Here is a 16,195-nt window from a genome sequence, read left to right as displayed (position 1 = left end):
ATTCTCTGTTCCCAATGTCTCTTGATGAACTTGTAACTGCTTTTTAAAAAAGCTGCTTCCATAGCACAGCCTTTTCGAAATATAGTTATATCTTTCATTACGTAAGTTTGACATGCATATGTCAGTTGCCATATTTGATGGCAACTTTTCTTTTTCAACTGTTCTTACTATTTTTTAAACTATGGAGTAAAATTAAAAATCTAGCTTTGTAGGCTGTTTTGTTGTTTTGTGGTGTTAGGGATCAAACTCAGGGCCTATACATACTAGGCAAACACTCTACCACTGAGCTACATCCCTAGCCCTAACCCTATAGTTTTGAAAGCAAGCAGAGAGAGGCAAATTTAGTTGTTTTGGGCGTTTTTGGTTTTTTTTTTTCAGACAGGGTCTTGGGATGTAGTGCAGGCTGGCCCCAAACTCACAGCAATTCTCCTGCCTCAACCTTCCATGTGCTGGGATTACAGACATGTGCCACTCCACCCAACAGTCATCTTGTTTTTTATCTTAAAAGTCACAGTTTATTTTAATAAAGTAAGGCTAAATACAAAGGAAATCCTTATACAAGCTTGAAACATACAGCAGCAAATAAAGCATTCAAATTTTGTAAAGAACATTTGTATCTAATGCTCTAAGATACTTGGAAAAGAAAGATGTTCTTAGAAGATTATACTTGGCTGCTAGGAGTGTAGCTCTGAGGCAGAGCCTTTGCCTAGCATGCACAAGTTCCTGGGTGATCCCTAGCACTGAAAAAAATACAGCATTTTGGAGCCCAGCACCATGGTTTGCCTAATTCCATCTCATAGGGAGGCTGAAAGAAGATTGCTTGAGCCAGGAGTTCAGGATTACATTTTGAACTATGCATTTATTTATTGGCGGTATGCTTCCCTTTACTTTTAGCTGTCATCATGAGACAAAATATTGTGAGATTTTTTCCAATTAAAAAAAAATCCTCATTCTCATGTTTTCTAGTTGACTGAGGGAAGATGATATCCACTGAGAACACAGTGTGGCACCAGGCCTGTAATCCCTGTACTGCACCCAAATATTCTCCGGGGGAGCCACTCCTTGGGGAAGTTATGCGTGTAGCTTTACACTTGCCCTTTCCACCTGGCACAGACAGAGGCCAGAGATTTGGTTCAGCTAGTATCAGGCTTAGCAAGCATTATGGATAGTGTGGAGAAACACAGGTCTCCCGGAAAACAGAGAGCACTCACACCTTTTCCTCTTAAGACCTGCTGTTAGGACATCTGATATACAAATGATGCCAAAATAAGACTTTTTTTGAGAGAGAGAGGGTCTCCCTATGTAGTGCAGGCTGCCCCCGCACTTGCTTATGTAGCCCAGGCTGGCTCTAAATTCACAGAGCCTCAGCCTCCCGAGTACTGGGAGGGATTACAGGTACACCCAGCAAAAATAAGCCTCTTGAGTAGCTAACACTTTACTCTGCCCATATATGACCTTCGACCACAAGATATTAATGTCTGTTCCTTTTATCCCATTTTACATGCGGCATCCTTAGCCACACCTGTTGGACACTATAATACCCTGTTGTGGGCCTATCGAGACTTCACCATGGTAGGCTTGGGAGTAGTCATGAAGGAGTGGAACACAGGGATTTAGAAAACACACATACATTCTCACTCTAGGGAGAAAGATGCCTTTTCCCACCATGGTGAGTTGAACATTCCTTGTATGCCCACGATTAAATTGACGTTAGATCTAAACATGTTCACTGATGCCGCCAATCCAAAATTATGCAGAAAAACTGATGCAATCACTGTTATATTTGTGGTTGCAGTTACTCAGGACCAACCCCAAACTCCACACGGAGCAGTCTGTAATGTTGCCAAGAGATTTGTGGGCGCACCCTGTGCCTATACCTCAGTTTGCTTTCTTCTTCTCCACTGAGGTCAGTAGCAACTGAGCAGAGTACTCAGCTACTGGGCTGAAGAGTGATGAAGAGACACACAAACGACCTCAGGAAAAAAGCCAGCTACTTAGCACTGATGTTAAGAAGTTGTACATACTCTGGCAGTTAATCCCCATTGATAAAATAAACGTTTTTATTCCATGTAAACACGTAATCTGTCAAAGATATTTAAGGCTTGTTTTCACACCAGCAGAAACTGCTGGGTTTTTCCTCCCACCTCTACTTATTCTTTTTTTTTTTGAGAACACCTTCCTCCACACATTTTGCGAAACTTAAAAGCTTTCAAACCAGGCACAGCACTCAGTAGGCTGAGGCAGGAGGATCCCTGCGAATGAATTCAAGACCAGCCTGAGGGCTGGGGATTTAGCTCAGCGGCAAAGCGCCTGCCTGGCAAGCGCAAGGTCGTGAGTTCGGTTCCTCGTACCGGAGAAAAACCAAAAAAAAAAAAAAAAAAAAAAAAAGACCAGCCTGGGCTACAAAACGAGGCACACACACACAGCCGTCTCAAAAAAAAAAAAAAAAAGCAAGCTTTCTAGTTGGTGTGGTAGAGAAAGCGCTGATTCAAGAGATTAAATTCTTCAGTCCGATCTATGCTATTAACTGTGCGGCTTCAGACAAGTAAATTCCTTTCGTGGGTGGGTTTTGTTTCCTGTGATGTCAAATAGGGAGCGTGAGAAGTGAACCAATATCTAACTCCGGGCTCAAAGCCTAAATCTTCGCGGGCTGAAGAGCACCCCACCCTCGCCTTCCCTTCAAGCCTAGCCCGCCCACTCCCGACGTCCGGAAGCCCCTCGGCCCTAACGCCGGGCCACCCGCCCTGCGCACAGCCGTTGGACGTTAACACCTCCTCCCGCAGTGGGCGGAGCAAGGGCTGCAGCTTCCGGCGGCGAATGGCGAGGCGGCGCGTGGCGCTCTCCGCCCATCGTGGCTCGGGACTGCGCAGGCGCCAGCCCGCGCGCGCCCCGACCGCTCTCCCTGCTGTTGACGGGCTTCCCACTCGGGCAGTGCACGCTGGGAAGCCCCGAAGAGTAGCTGGAATGCCGAAAATAGTTCGCGTAGGAGATGGAGAGACACTCAATCACTTACGCTAGTCAGTACGCGCAACCTTTACGGAGATTGGCCAGGTTTTTAGTCTAGAAACCAATCGTTTTAGGAACAAGGGTGGGCCAACCGAAACCTCCCACGCTCATTGGCTAGAAGGTTGCGGCGCAGGGGAAGCGTTTAAACCGATAGTATCCGGGATTATCTTCCCTCCCCGCCGTGCGGTGCGTGTCCCGGAAGTGACGCACCCCTGGCCGGGCGGCCGCCCTGCCCCCGCTTCCTTTCACGCCGTCGCTGCCCCGGTGGTTGCGGCCACCGTGCCCAGAGGGAGGTGGCGGCGGCCAGTAATGCCTGGGAAACTTCTCTGGGGTGATATTATGGAGTTGGAAGCGCCCTTGGAAGAATCTGAGAGCCAGAGGAAGGAGCGGCAAAAGGTGCGCTGAGGATGGGCCGCGCCTCCTTTCGGGCTGCGCCGGCTTGGGCGGGGAAGGGAACTGCCCCTGCTGGTGGCCTGTCAGGCCCGGCCGGAGCATCCGTGGGCCGCCCCTTCCGCCGTCCTCGCCTCCGGGCTCGGGAGACCCTTCCCCTCGTCACGCTTCCGACGTGGGGGAGGACGGCCCTGGCTTCGGCCCGGCCTCCCCGGCCCTGCATCGGTTCCCGTTGGTGCCTCAGTTTCTGCTCAGGGGTGGGCGGGCTGGAGCGCGCATCGCCCCAAAATCTCCTCTTTTTCCTTTAGCAGCAGAGCGTGTCATTTGAGTCTTCTGGAGCCGTCTTAGGGGATGATTAAGAAAAATGATTGCCTTGTCTGTGTGTTGCTTCTCTGTCACCTTGTCTTTTGTTTAAGAATCTAGGGAAAGAGATCTTAGGTTTACAAATCTGGGTAAGTAGTTTATAGGGGCTTAAGGAGTGGTGTCACAGATGACGTTGCCAGGATTTGTCTGTGATGGAGATCGTGTGGGTTGTATTATTAATAGTTATGGTTGCCAGTATTTTCAATCCACAGGTATTTGTCGAGCCCAGTTTATACCACATTCTTGGCTGAGTGCCAGGGACTTTATCAACTATTTAAATACGAGAAATGGTCTCTATCTTCAAAGAGCCTGTAGTAGTTCTACAGACCTCACCCCCACCCCTTCAAAATTGAAAAAAATCTCAAAGCAAAGGATTACAGAGAAAACAGCTGAGAAGGGTTAAGTAGTATTCAAGGACTGACATTGTAGAAAAATAAAATAAGATTCATTTTGAATACTGTTTGAGAGCAGAAAGTGACCTCCAATCACTGAGATAAACTTGCCACTCCAACCAACCAGGTTATGTTTGTTTGTTTGTTTGTTTATTTTGAGACAGAGTCTCACAGGCTGACCTTGAACTTACAATATAGTCCAGGCTGGCGTGGAACTTGAGGCAGTCTTCCTGCCTCAGCCTTCTGAGTCCTTGGATTATAGGTGTGTGCCACCGCGCCCGGCACTATTCTTTTCTTTCTTTCTTTTTTTGTCATTTTGAAACAGCTTCACTACACAGTTCAGGCTTGAACTCACTTCGTAGCCCAGCTTGGTCTTGAACTTGCAGTAATTCTCCTGCCTCAGCCTCCTGAGTACTGGGGCTACAGGCTAGCCCCACCATGCCAGGCTATGCTTTGTTTTATTTTTTGTGGTAAAATACACAAAACTTAAAATTTACATTTGAACCAGTTTAAAGTGTGTAGTACTGTACATTATTTGCATTCACATTGTTATACAGCCATCACCATCACCCATCTCTAACTTTCTCATCTTAGGCAGAAAGCCTGCCCATGAAACACTAATTCCCCATTCTTCTCTCCTAGCTCCAGGAACCACCATTCTGTACCAATGACTTTGATTACTATGGATAATTTAGAGTAGACTATAAATGGAATCCCCAGACATCATTTTAATTTTAGCTCCTCTTGAGGTGCCTGACTTTTTGTTTTCTTGTGCTGGAACCCGGGACCTCTTACATGCTAGGCAAGTGCTGTATCACTGAGTTATATATACCCCTATCCCTGTTTATTTCAGTTTGGTACAGGGTCCTGCTAAGTTACCTAAACCGGGCTCAAACTTGTGATTTTCCTACCTCAGCCTTTAGAGTAGCTGGAATTAAAGGCATGTACCTCCACATCTTGACTTTATTTTGCATCCAAGCACCATATCTGCCAAGCTCTAGCTTGTGTCTTTCACTCATCACCCTACGGCACAGTAATGTATTCCCTATTTAAGTCTTGTTCTACTGCTATTTGATTGGCATCTATTATGTGTGTCCTTTTAAAGTTAGCTTATTTTTTCGTTTGTGTATCTTTTCTATTTCTCAAAGATTGTTTAGAAAAATGATTGTATTTTTGTGTATCTTTTCATATCTATATTCTTCTGAGTTGGTAACTTTCACATTGTAAATTCTTCAGAAACACTTGGTTGATTTTATAAAGATAGCTATAGATTTGGAAATGGATTAGAATACCAATAGAAATAGAGCAGTAGACTTGGTGTGGCATTGAGATGAAGGTGAATTTGCTTTGTATATGTTGAGATATGGAGCTGAGATACAGGTTTGGAAATGGATTAGAATACCAATAGAAACAGCATTAGACTTGGTGTGGCATTGAGTTGAAGGTGAATTTGGTTTGTATATGTTGAGATATGGAGCTGATATACGGGTTCTTCCAACTAGAATGCACATAGGGAAGAAAATCTGGAGGTGTGGGTTGAAGTCATGAAAATGGTATAAAAGTATACACAGAGAACAGAGGGGAAGGGAGAGGAACAATTGAAGAAGATGTGATAGAGGTAAGAGGATAAGAGAGGCATAGTGAGGACAGTGGAAAAGAAATGGAGTGTTAGGCTCTGTGGGTCTGATGTGGAATGATGGATTTCATTACTGTGGGTCGCTCTTGGGCTTGAATTTAGCAATCTCACTGCCTTGCTTCATATACGCTCTGAAGTGCAGGCCCCAGGGGCAAATCAAACCCCAGGGCTGATTGTATAAGTAATTTATAAATTAGTTATATATTTATTCTATAAATAATTATTTTTCTGTAGAATTTACTAGATTGGAGAGACGTCAACTAGTGCAGTTAACTAGAGATCAAATGATGTAACATGTAACTGCAAAACATTTTCACATATACTGTGTTAATTCATTTCTCACAGCCTTTTTTTGGGAAAAGACAGTTATATGTTGAAGCACTCTGAAACATGTAAGTCATGGTGAAAATTTTAGGCCAGGCGTGGTGTCGCACACCTGTAATCCCAGCACTTGGGAGGATCATTGCAAGTTCGAGACCATCCTGGGCTATAGAGTGAGCTCAAGGCCAGTCAACTGCATAGCAAGACCGTGTCTCAAAAAGACCAAAAAAAAAAAAGAAAGAAAGAAAATTTTATCACTAGTAACTATCATTGATTTATTTTGAAAATTCAGCCAAATAATTCTGAAGAACTGTTGAATTTCCAAATCATTTCTTGAGGACTGCAAGTATTAAAACCTTGCTGCTAGTTTGGCATTTTAAAACTGAAGCTGCAGCCCAGTGTGGTGCTGCACACCTGTAATCCCAGCACTTGGGAGGCTGAGGCAGGAGGATCTTAGCAAGTTTAAGGCCATTCTGGGCTACAAAGTGAGCTCAGGGTCATCCTGAACTGCAGTCCCAGACCCTGTCTCAAAAAGACAAAAAACAAATAAACAAACAAAAACTGAAGCTGCAGAGTAGTGGTTTTGTTTTTTGTGTTTTAAAGTTCTGTTAACTAAATGAAAAGAAATTTAATTTCCAGGATTACTGTTCTTCCATGGAAATACAGCAAGTAAGAGTTTCATGTAGTTTTTTCTTTAACTTATTGTCAAAGTTAGGGAAAAGTGTGAGGTGAGAAGATAGGGTTTGAGTTAGATTTCTAGCACATTTTCCTACAGGAAATTCCACATGTGGATATTTGGCTACAGTGCTTAATCTCTAAGAACTTCTGTTTCTGCCGGGTGTGTTAGCACACGCTTATAATCCCAGCACTGGGGAGGCAGTTTCAAGGCCAACCTAAGACTACATAATGACTTGAAGGCCAGCTTGATACATAGTAAGACCTTGCCTCAAAAAAAACAAGAACAAAATTAAACAACAAAAATTCTGTTTCTTCATCTGTAAAATGGCATAGGTAATACAGGTTCACTATCCCTTATCCAAAATCCCTGGAACTAGGTATGTTTTCAATTCAGAATTCTGGGGATTTATAGAATGGTGACACCCCAGCAGGATTTGGGAACTGGAGCCAGTAATCAAACATCTAATGTTAAATATAAATAGTTATACTAAGTTGGGTAAAGACTGTAAGAAGCCTTATGTGAGTTCTGGTCAATTTTTGCCATCAAATGAGTTCAGATCAGATATGGTTTTACCTCCAAATAAATTACAAAAAAACTTTCGGTTTTCAGAGCTTTATGGATATCGGAATTTCGGATAAGGGATTATGGACCTGTACTTCCCTTATAGGGTTGCTATGAAGATAGAAACAAGATAAGCCGAAAACACATTACGTAATGCTGGGTAGGTACTCAATAAATATTAATTTTTTTCTCTTGGAGATATTAAAAGTTTTTGTGTTTTAATTTATAATTTTGACATTCTCATTCTTTTCCTGAGAAGAAGCTATTTTAATTTCCCCAAAATATTATGATGGGATTAGAGATGGACTAGCATAACAATTACGGTAACAGGTAAGGCTTAGAGCTTGGCATTAATTACCAGTTTGGATTTCTGCCAAGTAGATTTTCAGTATAACTAGATTGAGTTTTAACTGGTTGAGGAGTCATGCTCTAACTTCTCTTAAAGTCCTAAAAGCAGACCTGCGATCCTTTTGTCCCTGTTTCTTTGTCCACAGAGTGATAGAAGAAAGTCAAGGCACCGTCATGACTCAGATGAGAAAGCAGAAACAAGAGAAAATGGTGTTACAGATGACCTGGATGCTCCCAAGCCGAAAAAAGCTAAAATCAAAGAGAAGCTAAATGGAGATACTGAAGAAGGATTCAATAGACTTTCAGATGAATTTTCCACGTCTCATAAGTCAAGAAGAAAAGATCTATCAAATGGAGATATTGATGAATGTGAAAAAAAATCTAAACGAGTGTCATCCTTAGAAAGTTCTCATAAATCAAGTGATAATAAACTAGAGGAGGTATGGATACCCTTTATTTTGGAATTGACATCTTTGATATACAGGTTGGCTTGATGTTTTAGGCTAGTTAAAAATTGAATCTATACTGCTTCTAGCTTAGGGTCCAATGCTCCTATTTGGACTAGAGAGTCTGTACAACTGAAATCTGAGCTTTTGTCCTTTTGCTGTTGTTTCTTTTGTCCTCTTGCTCTTTTTCTTGGGGTGAAAGTGGGAGAAGGTTCACAGTTAAACTTTTTCTATAGTAGTTGGGTTTTCCTAAACAGTTTTTCCAAATTAGTTTGGTGACATACCTACATGCATGTCTTTTTGGGGGGACTATGGGGCTAAGTGGGGATTGAACCCACAGCCTTCATACTGAGCTTCAGCTCCAGCCCTTTTTATATTTTCTTTTTGAAACAGAGTCTCACTACGTATTCCAGGCTGGCCTGAACTCACTGTGTAGCTCAGGCTGGCCTCTAACTCCCGGTGATCCTCCTACCTCAGCCTCTTGAGTGCTGGGATTACAGGTGTGTGCCACCAGTGCCCCATTTACTGATTGCACCTTGAGCTATTGGGATTTTTCCTGGTATAATGCTCTGTATTATAATAGGCTTAACTGTTCACTATTTTGTTTAGAAAAATTAGATTTCAGGAACTTCTGCTCTTAGGAATTTATTCTGATGAAGTAATTAGGACATGTAAAGAGGTATATTAGTAATCTTAACATGCTGATATTATTGATAATAGCAAAATATTTAAATATCCTAAATGTTTTATAGTAAGCAATTGGCTATTAATATATCCTGTGTCTAGGTATGCAGTAGAATACAGTTATTCCAAAGGGTATATAAGAAAATTAGCAAGAAAGCGGGCATGGTGGTGCACTTCTGTAATCCCAGCACTTGGAAGGCTGAGGCAGGTGGATCACTGTGAATTCAAGGCGAGCCTGGAATTTACGGTGAGACCCTGTTTAAAAAAACAAAACAAGAAAGATACCCATTGTATTTTTTTTCTCTTTTTTTCTTTGGTACCAGGAATTGAACTCACAACCTCAAGCTTGCCAGGCAGGCGCTATACCACTCCTGGCCCTCCATTGGATTTTCTTAAGGGAAAAAGAAAAGGAGATTATAAGACAGTGTATTTTTATTTAAAAAAAACTTACATGTGCATAGAATGAGGATTAGAGTATTTCAAATTAGTTTGAGTGGCTAGGCGTGGTGGTGCGTGCCTGTAATCCCAGCATTCCAGAGGCTGAGGCAGGAGGATCACTATGAGTTTGTGGCCAGCCTGGGCCACACAGTGAGTTCAAGACCAGCCTAGACTACAGTGAGACCCTATCTCAAAAAAACAACTTGGGAAAAAGACAACGTCTGGGCATGGTGGCACACACCTGTAATTCCAACCCTCAGGAGACTAAGGCAGGAGGATTGAAGTCAGTTTGAAGCCAGCCTGGGCTCCAAATTGAGTTGAAGGTCACCCTGAACTACACAGCAAGATCCTGTCTGAGAAAGATAACATTGAAGTTTGTCTAAATGGCTTAAAACTTGGAATTTGATATTTTCTTTGGCATCTAGTTTGAAAAATGCTATTCTGTGTGGTCATATAAATTCTTTCTTTAAACATACAAATAATAGTTTCCTGGGTAGATATATACATTGACTGGTACAAAGAGTGTTCAATAGGTCTTAATGTTAACCTCAATATACGTTGGTTTTATTTTTTGTTTTTTTAAGATAGGGTCTCACTATGTAGTTCAAGCTAGTCTTGAACTCATTGTATAGCCCAAGCTGGCCTCAAACTCAAGGTGATCCTCCTGTCTCAGCCTATTCTAGCAGTGCTAGAATTATAGGCATGTGCCACCATTCCTGGCTAACCTGAATATATGTTTTTGAAAAATGTTAAGCCAGCCATAGTGGCACCCGCCTATAATTCCAGTACTCGGGAACGCTGAGGAAGGAGAATTCTAAGTTCAAGCCCACCCTGCATGATTGAGTGATTTAGCAAGACCCTTTCTCAAAATTAAAATTTTTTAAAGGTCTGGGATGTAGTTCATCGTGAAGGTTGTGAGTACCAGAGGGGAAAAATGTTAACCTTGTAAAACTTTTTCATGCATTAATGCTCTAAAAATGCTTTTTAAAACCATAGAACATGTCAGATGTGGTGGAGCATGCCTGTATCCCAGCACTTGGGAGGCTGAGGCAGGAGGATCTCTGCGAGTTCAAGGCCAGCCTGGGCTACGTAGTGAGTTCAAACTCATCCTGAACTACACAGTGAGATCCTGTCTCAAAAAAAAAAAAACAAAAAACCACAGAACACATTTTTAACAATTTTTAGAAAAAGTTTGCTTTCCCCATTGCATAATTTCTTGCTTATATTAATCTTCATAATTGATATTATCTATATTTGTAAGTATGATTTAGATTATTACATTATTATAATATCTTAATTAACTGGAAAAAAAACTTGAGGCAGTAGTGGGGATTGAATCCCAGTGCACATAACCACTAAGCTACATCCCTACCTTTTTTTATTTTTAGACAGGGTCTAGCTATATCACTACTTTGCCCAGGCCTGGCGCAAACTTGTGATCCTCCTGCCTCAGTCTCCCTCAGTGCTGGGATTGTAAAAGTGTGTGGCACCGTGCCAGGCTATGTATGTAGTAGATATATTTCTAAGGGGAGTTTTATGGGTGAATTAAACATTTTAAAATGTAAATTAAGTTTTCTGTTTAAAGTGATACTTGGGAAATTAAAAGAATTTCCCACTAATTTTTTCTTTTAAGTTTATCTATAATTTTTTGCAAGTACTAACTGTAGCAGTAAAGTTTAAAATGTTAAATGGATAAAAGTCAAGCATAAATATATTACGTAGAACTTCTGTTTCCTTCTGACAGACTCTAACACGTGAACAGAAAGAGGGAGCCTTCTCCAATTTCTCTATTTCTGAAGAGACCATAAAGCTTCTGAAAGGTACTGTCGGTTTTACTAGACATACAGTTAGAAATCTGTGACCAGATTTTATAAAACTCCTGTGCCTTTTCTGACCAAATGAGACTGTAAAGAGAAATAGCTCTTTTTGAATTGCAGTTATTTCTATATCATCCTTCTTAGTACCCTGACATATTAACTATAAGACTCATGCTGGGTGTGGTGATACATTCCTGTAATCCTAGCACTTGGAAGGCTGGGGCAGGAGGATTGCCATGAGTTTGAGGCCAGCCTCAGCTACATAACAAGTTCAAGGCCAGGCTGAGGTCCATAGCAAGACCTTATCTCAAAAAAAAAAAAAAAAAAGATACCAAAAACTAAACCAAAACAAAAAGCCATGTATGTATCCTTCAAAAATTTAGACTCATTTTGTTATAATTGCTGTTTGGGATAGGAATAACTGTAAGTGTTGCTAGGTAGAATACCTTTTTAGGTATACATGGAAGAAGCAGGATTATCATTTTCAAATGAGGATTTTTTTTTTCCCCCAGTGGTAGTCGCAAAGAAATATTTTAACAAAATCTCATTTTACAGGTCGAGGGGTAACATACCTCTTTCCTATTCAAGTTAAGACCTTTGGTCCTGTATATGAAGGAAAAGATTTAATTGCTCAAGCACGGACAGGAACAGGAAAGACATTCTCTTTTGCCATACCCTTGATTGAAAGGCTCCAAAGAAATCAAGAAACAATTAAAAAAAGCCGCTCACCAAAGGTAATGGTTATAAGGGAATAAAAGCTCTCAACATTATTCTTATGGAAAGGGGCAGGGAGACTATACTGGAGTGTTCCTTCATCTTCTTTTTTTTGGTGCTGGGGTTTGAACCCAGAGCCTCTTGCATAGAATCTAAGCTCAGGCTGTACCCTGAGCTACAGTCCTGAAAGCTTAAAGTCTTAAAGTCAGGTAGTCTTAAAGTCAGATATTCCTGAGAGAAAAGTTAGCCTTGTAACTTAAAGTAAAAATCTGGGTCTTAAATCAAAAACATTGATTTTTTTTTTTTTTTAAACATAGGAAATTTCAAGCAAAACAAGTAGTTATTGCATACAAATTTAATATATATATGGAATCATAGATATTTGATAACTTTGTGTATTGTGAAGCCAGCATGCCTTATTTTGGGAATACTATATGTACACTTAAGAATGTGAGAGACAGAGAGAGAGAAAGTGTGAGAGTGTGTGGCATGTTTGCAGTCCTTTCAGATTTTGAGACAGGTTCTCGCTAAGTCTGTTAAGTTGCCCAGGCCAGTCTTGAACTTGTGATCCTTCTCTTCACCCTCCTACAGTGCTGGGATTACAGGTGCATGCACCGTACTCAGCATACTTAGTGTGTTTAGGGACTCTTTCCTCTCTTTTTAAAAGTCCTTACTAAAAGAAGGGATTTCGCAGAGCATGATGGCGCACAGCTATAATCCCAGCACTCAGGAGGCTGAGGCAGGAGGATCATTGCAAGTTCGAGACCAGCCTGGGCTACAAAGTGAGCTCAAGGCCAGCCTTAACTGCATAGCAAGACTTTGTCTCAAAAAGACAAAAAAATAAAAAAGGAGTTTTCTAAAGATGTGTTAATTTATGTGGCCATTCAGTAAATATTTAATATCATCTGTGTCACTGATTGCCTTTGTGTAAAGACTGTTATAGAAATAATACTGCTAGTTTCTGGACAATTGGAGTTCTGTACTGAAGATCTGTCTTAAATTATAAGTAGTAAAATCAACTAACAGAGAGTGCTAGTAGAATTTTGGCCTAAGATTTGACCTTTGTAGCACCTGTATGCACTTTAAGGTTCATAAAAGTGAAGAACAAAAAATCAGCATCATAATTTGAATAGGTATGTGACTAAAAATAGTTTGTTCTTTAAAAGACCTCTGAACTAGGTGTGGTGGTGCACACCTGTAGTCCCAGCACTTGGGAAGCTGAGGCTGAAGGATTGCTGCAAGTTCAAGGCCAGCTTGGGATACATGGCCAGACTTTTTTTTTGTCTCCAAAAAAAAAAATTGTTAAAAACCTACTAAATGGTATTGTAGTATAAAAGCAAATTCACATGTATATAAATAGAATTCAATCATAATAGCCTGGGATGAGCTATCTCAAGTCAGGTTGGCTGTGTTGGCTTATGGGACAAATCTTTTTTTGGAGAGTTCTGTTCTTGGGTGAAATTTGGAAAGACTGTAAGTAATAGAAGTAGGGAACAATTTCAACTTTGCCTTGAAAAATGTTAATGGGCATTCCAGTTCTGCCCCGTCTAGCCGTTTGATCTTGGGCAAACCTCATATCTTCTCTGAAACTCTATTTCTCATCTATAGAAGTGGAATAATAATGCTGCTTCATAGGGCTTTTGTGAGAATCAAATTAGGTAATTCCTGTAAAGCACCAGTGCTTAGCAGAAGAGAATATTTATTTATTTAACCAGTATGTTTTGATTATCCACTCTGTACCAGGCCCTGAAGTGCAAAGAATACAATGACCCACCTAACATAAATCCCTGCCTTCATGGAGTTTACATTTGAGTGCTTGATATAGAATTAGCAAAGGTGTAAAATAGAAATATCATAGGTGGAGTAAATGCTGAGGAGCAGCAATAAAGTAGGGCAGAGGATAAAAGAAGAGGTCTGGGAACTACACAGAGGAAGTGGCCTGGACAACTGGAGATTGAAGAGACCTGACAGAAATAGTATATAATAAATATAAGCTATTGTTCTTGTTGCTACTTGTGTTTTTTTTGTTTTGTTTCGGTGTGTGGTTTGGTTTGGTTTGGTTTGGCTTGGCTTGGCTTGGTTTGGTGCTGGGATCCAACCCATAGCCTTGTAAATGCCAAATAAGCACTTTACCACTGAGCTACACCGCTAACTCTGTACTCTGTCAAAAAGTTATGACATTATCAGGCTGGGGATATAGCTCAGTGGCACAGGTGCCTGCCTGTCAAGTGCAAGGCCCTGAGTTCAATTCCCAGTACCAAAAAGAAAAAAAAATTACTACAGTATCAGTATTGAGATTCTTATTTTTAAATATACCTTTAAAACAAGTCTAGATTGAATTTATGTAAGTCTTCAGCTTTTTTGGCAGTACTATACAGTTGAACCCAGGATCTCGTACATGCTAGACAAGAACTTTTCCACTGAATTACAACCTGAGCCCTATGTAAATTTTCAGAAAACTGCTTTTGTCTTTTAAACCTCTTGTTCAGGTGCTTGTTTTGGCTCCAACAAGGGAACTGGCAAACCAAGTAGCCAAAGACTTCAAAGATATAACTAGGAAACTCAGTGTGGCATGTTTTTATGGTGGAACATCATATCAAAGTCAAAGTAAGTAAATGTATATAATTTTTACTTAAATCTGAAGAAATAATGTGACAATGGATATTTGATTTTTACATTTTACTGGCATTTTTTCTCCCCTCACAGTAAATCATATTCGAAATGGTATTGACATTTTGGTTGGGACCCCTGGTCGTATCAAAGACCATCTGCAGAGCGGCCGCCTGGATCTTTCTAAACTGCGCCATGTTGTACTTGATGAAGTGGATCAAATGTTAGATTTAGGCTTTGCTGAACAAGTTGAAGATATTATCCACGAATCCTACAAAACTGGTATAGCCTAATTTATAACAAGCACATTATAGCAAATTCTTTGATCTTAAAAGCTTACGAGTTTTTTTTTAATCTCATAATTTTGATTACATTGTCCTCTGGTGTTACAGTAAAACTAAAGTTAATTCGGTATCCATTCTCTCCCCGAGAAGAATGACTGCATACTTGAAATATTTTCACAGCTTTTTATGTTTTTCTTTTTGAATTTTTTGAGACAGGGACTCGCTAGATAGTGCAGACTCATCTTGAACTCAGTTTTGTAGTCCAGGCTGTCCTTGAGGTCACAGCAGTCCTCCTGCCTCGGCCTCTCAAGTGGTGGGATTACAAGTGTGCACCACCATGCCTGGATATCTGTGCCTTTTCTCCTGTACTTCATAGTTAGATTTAGCAGCTCATTTTATTGATTTCTTGTGTTCATTGATTTCTTTGTCACTTTTCTGAATTCATTTTTCTTCATATTGTCCCCAAGATTTGAAAGCAAAAAGTTTCAATAGTCGCAGTAAAGTCTGCATGTTAAAAATTCACCCCAAGTTTCGAATTTTTCATTGTTTCTTTGAAACTTGTGGTAATTTATAAAAGCTGGCTTCCTTATGAGATGTTAAGAAAACATTTGAATTCTTTTTATTTATTTAAGATTCTGAAGACAATCCTCAGACTTTACTTTTTTCTGCAACTTGCCCACAATGGGTATACAAAGTTGCAAAAAAATACATGAAATCCAGATATGAGCAGGTTGACCTTGTTGGAAAAATGACTCAAAAGGCTGCAACTACTGTGGAAGTAAGTAGCTCTCTAGCATGATAGATTTTACCTTTTAGTGGTACTATACTTGTTTTTCAAATTCATTAAAGCTAAATTCCAGTTTGGGGTTCCTGTTTGGGTCCAACCTTTCTTTTCTGGCCCTAGCTGGTAAGATACATATATATTTTTATAGTCTGGAACTGGGGACTACAATAAAATAAATAGGAAAAAAAAAACAATCATGTGAATAAACAAGTCGTAACAGAAGATCCATAAACAGCCAAAGAGAAAGGCTGAAAACATTTGTGGTTCTTTTTGGGGCATGGGGGGATAGAGTCTTCCTGGAGTTCAGGCTGGCCTCGAACTAGGTAGCCCAGCCTGGCCTCAAACTTGAAGCAATCCTCCTGCCTCAGCCTCCCAGTTGCTGGGATTATAGGCATGCACTTGCACACCATGCCCTGCTGAAAGTATTTAGAATGTGACAAAGAAGGCATCTGATTGTTTAGAAAAGAATAATACTGAGATAATTTGTTTAAATTTAGCGGAAGAAAATCAGATATTTATCTCATACTCTGTACCAAAAAATTCACGAAATAATTTAAAGCATGTATAAGTGAATACATGCTTTCTTGGGAAAAGGAAGGCTTTTTTTTTAGACAGGGTCTTACTTTGTAGTTCAGGCTGAACTCACTTTGAGTTCAGGCTGGCCTTGAACTCATGGTGATCCTTCTGCCTCAGCCTCCCAAGTAATATAATTGCAGGTGTGG

General features: G+C 40.5%; 1 protein-coding gene across 1 annotated transcript in view; it reads left to right on the top strand.

Annotated features, from left to right (window-relative positions):
* The first annotated feature begins 3,135 nt into the window (after window positions 1–3,135).
* Ddx50 (DEAD (Asp-Glu-Ala-Asp) box polypeptide 50) overlaps window positions 3,136–16,195 on the top strand; it is a 31,474-nt gene continuing 18,414 nt past the window's right edge. The window contains exons 1-7 of the mRNA XM_005390102.2: window positions 3,136–3,402; window positions 7,843–8,136; window positions 11,009–11,084; window positions 11,637–11,815; window positions 14,285–14,402; window positions 14,502–14,687; window positions 15,322–15,467. Coding sequence (XP_005390159.1) covers window positions 3,316–3,402; window positions 7,843–8,136; window positions 11,009–11,084; window positions 11,637–11,815; window positions 14,285–14,402; window positions 14,502–14,687; window positions 15,322–15,467 — 1,086 coding nt within the window. The 5' untranslated portion in view covers window positions 3,136–3,315. The remainder of the gene's footprint in view (window positions 3,403–7,842; window positions 8,137–11,008; window positions 11,085–11,636; window positions 11,816–14,284; window positions 14,403–14,501; window positions 14,688–15,321; window positions 15,468–16,195) is intronic.

This window comes from Chinchilla lanigera, unplaced genomic scaffold (assembly GCF_000276665.1).
Source record: "Chinchilla lanigera isolate Chin_1 unplaced genomic scaffold, ChiLan1.0 scaffold00036, whole genome shotgun sequence".
NCBI lineage: Eukaryota > Metazoa > Chordata > Mammalia > Rodentia > Chinchillidae > Chinchilla > Chinchilla lanigera.
This window is presented reverse-complemented; position numbering and strand designations above follow the sequence as displayed.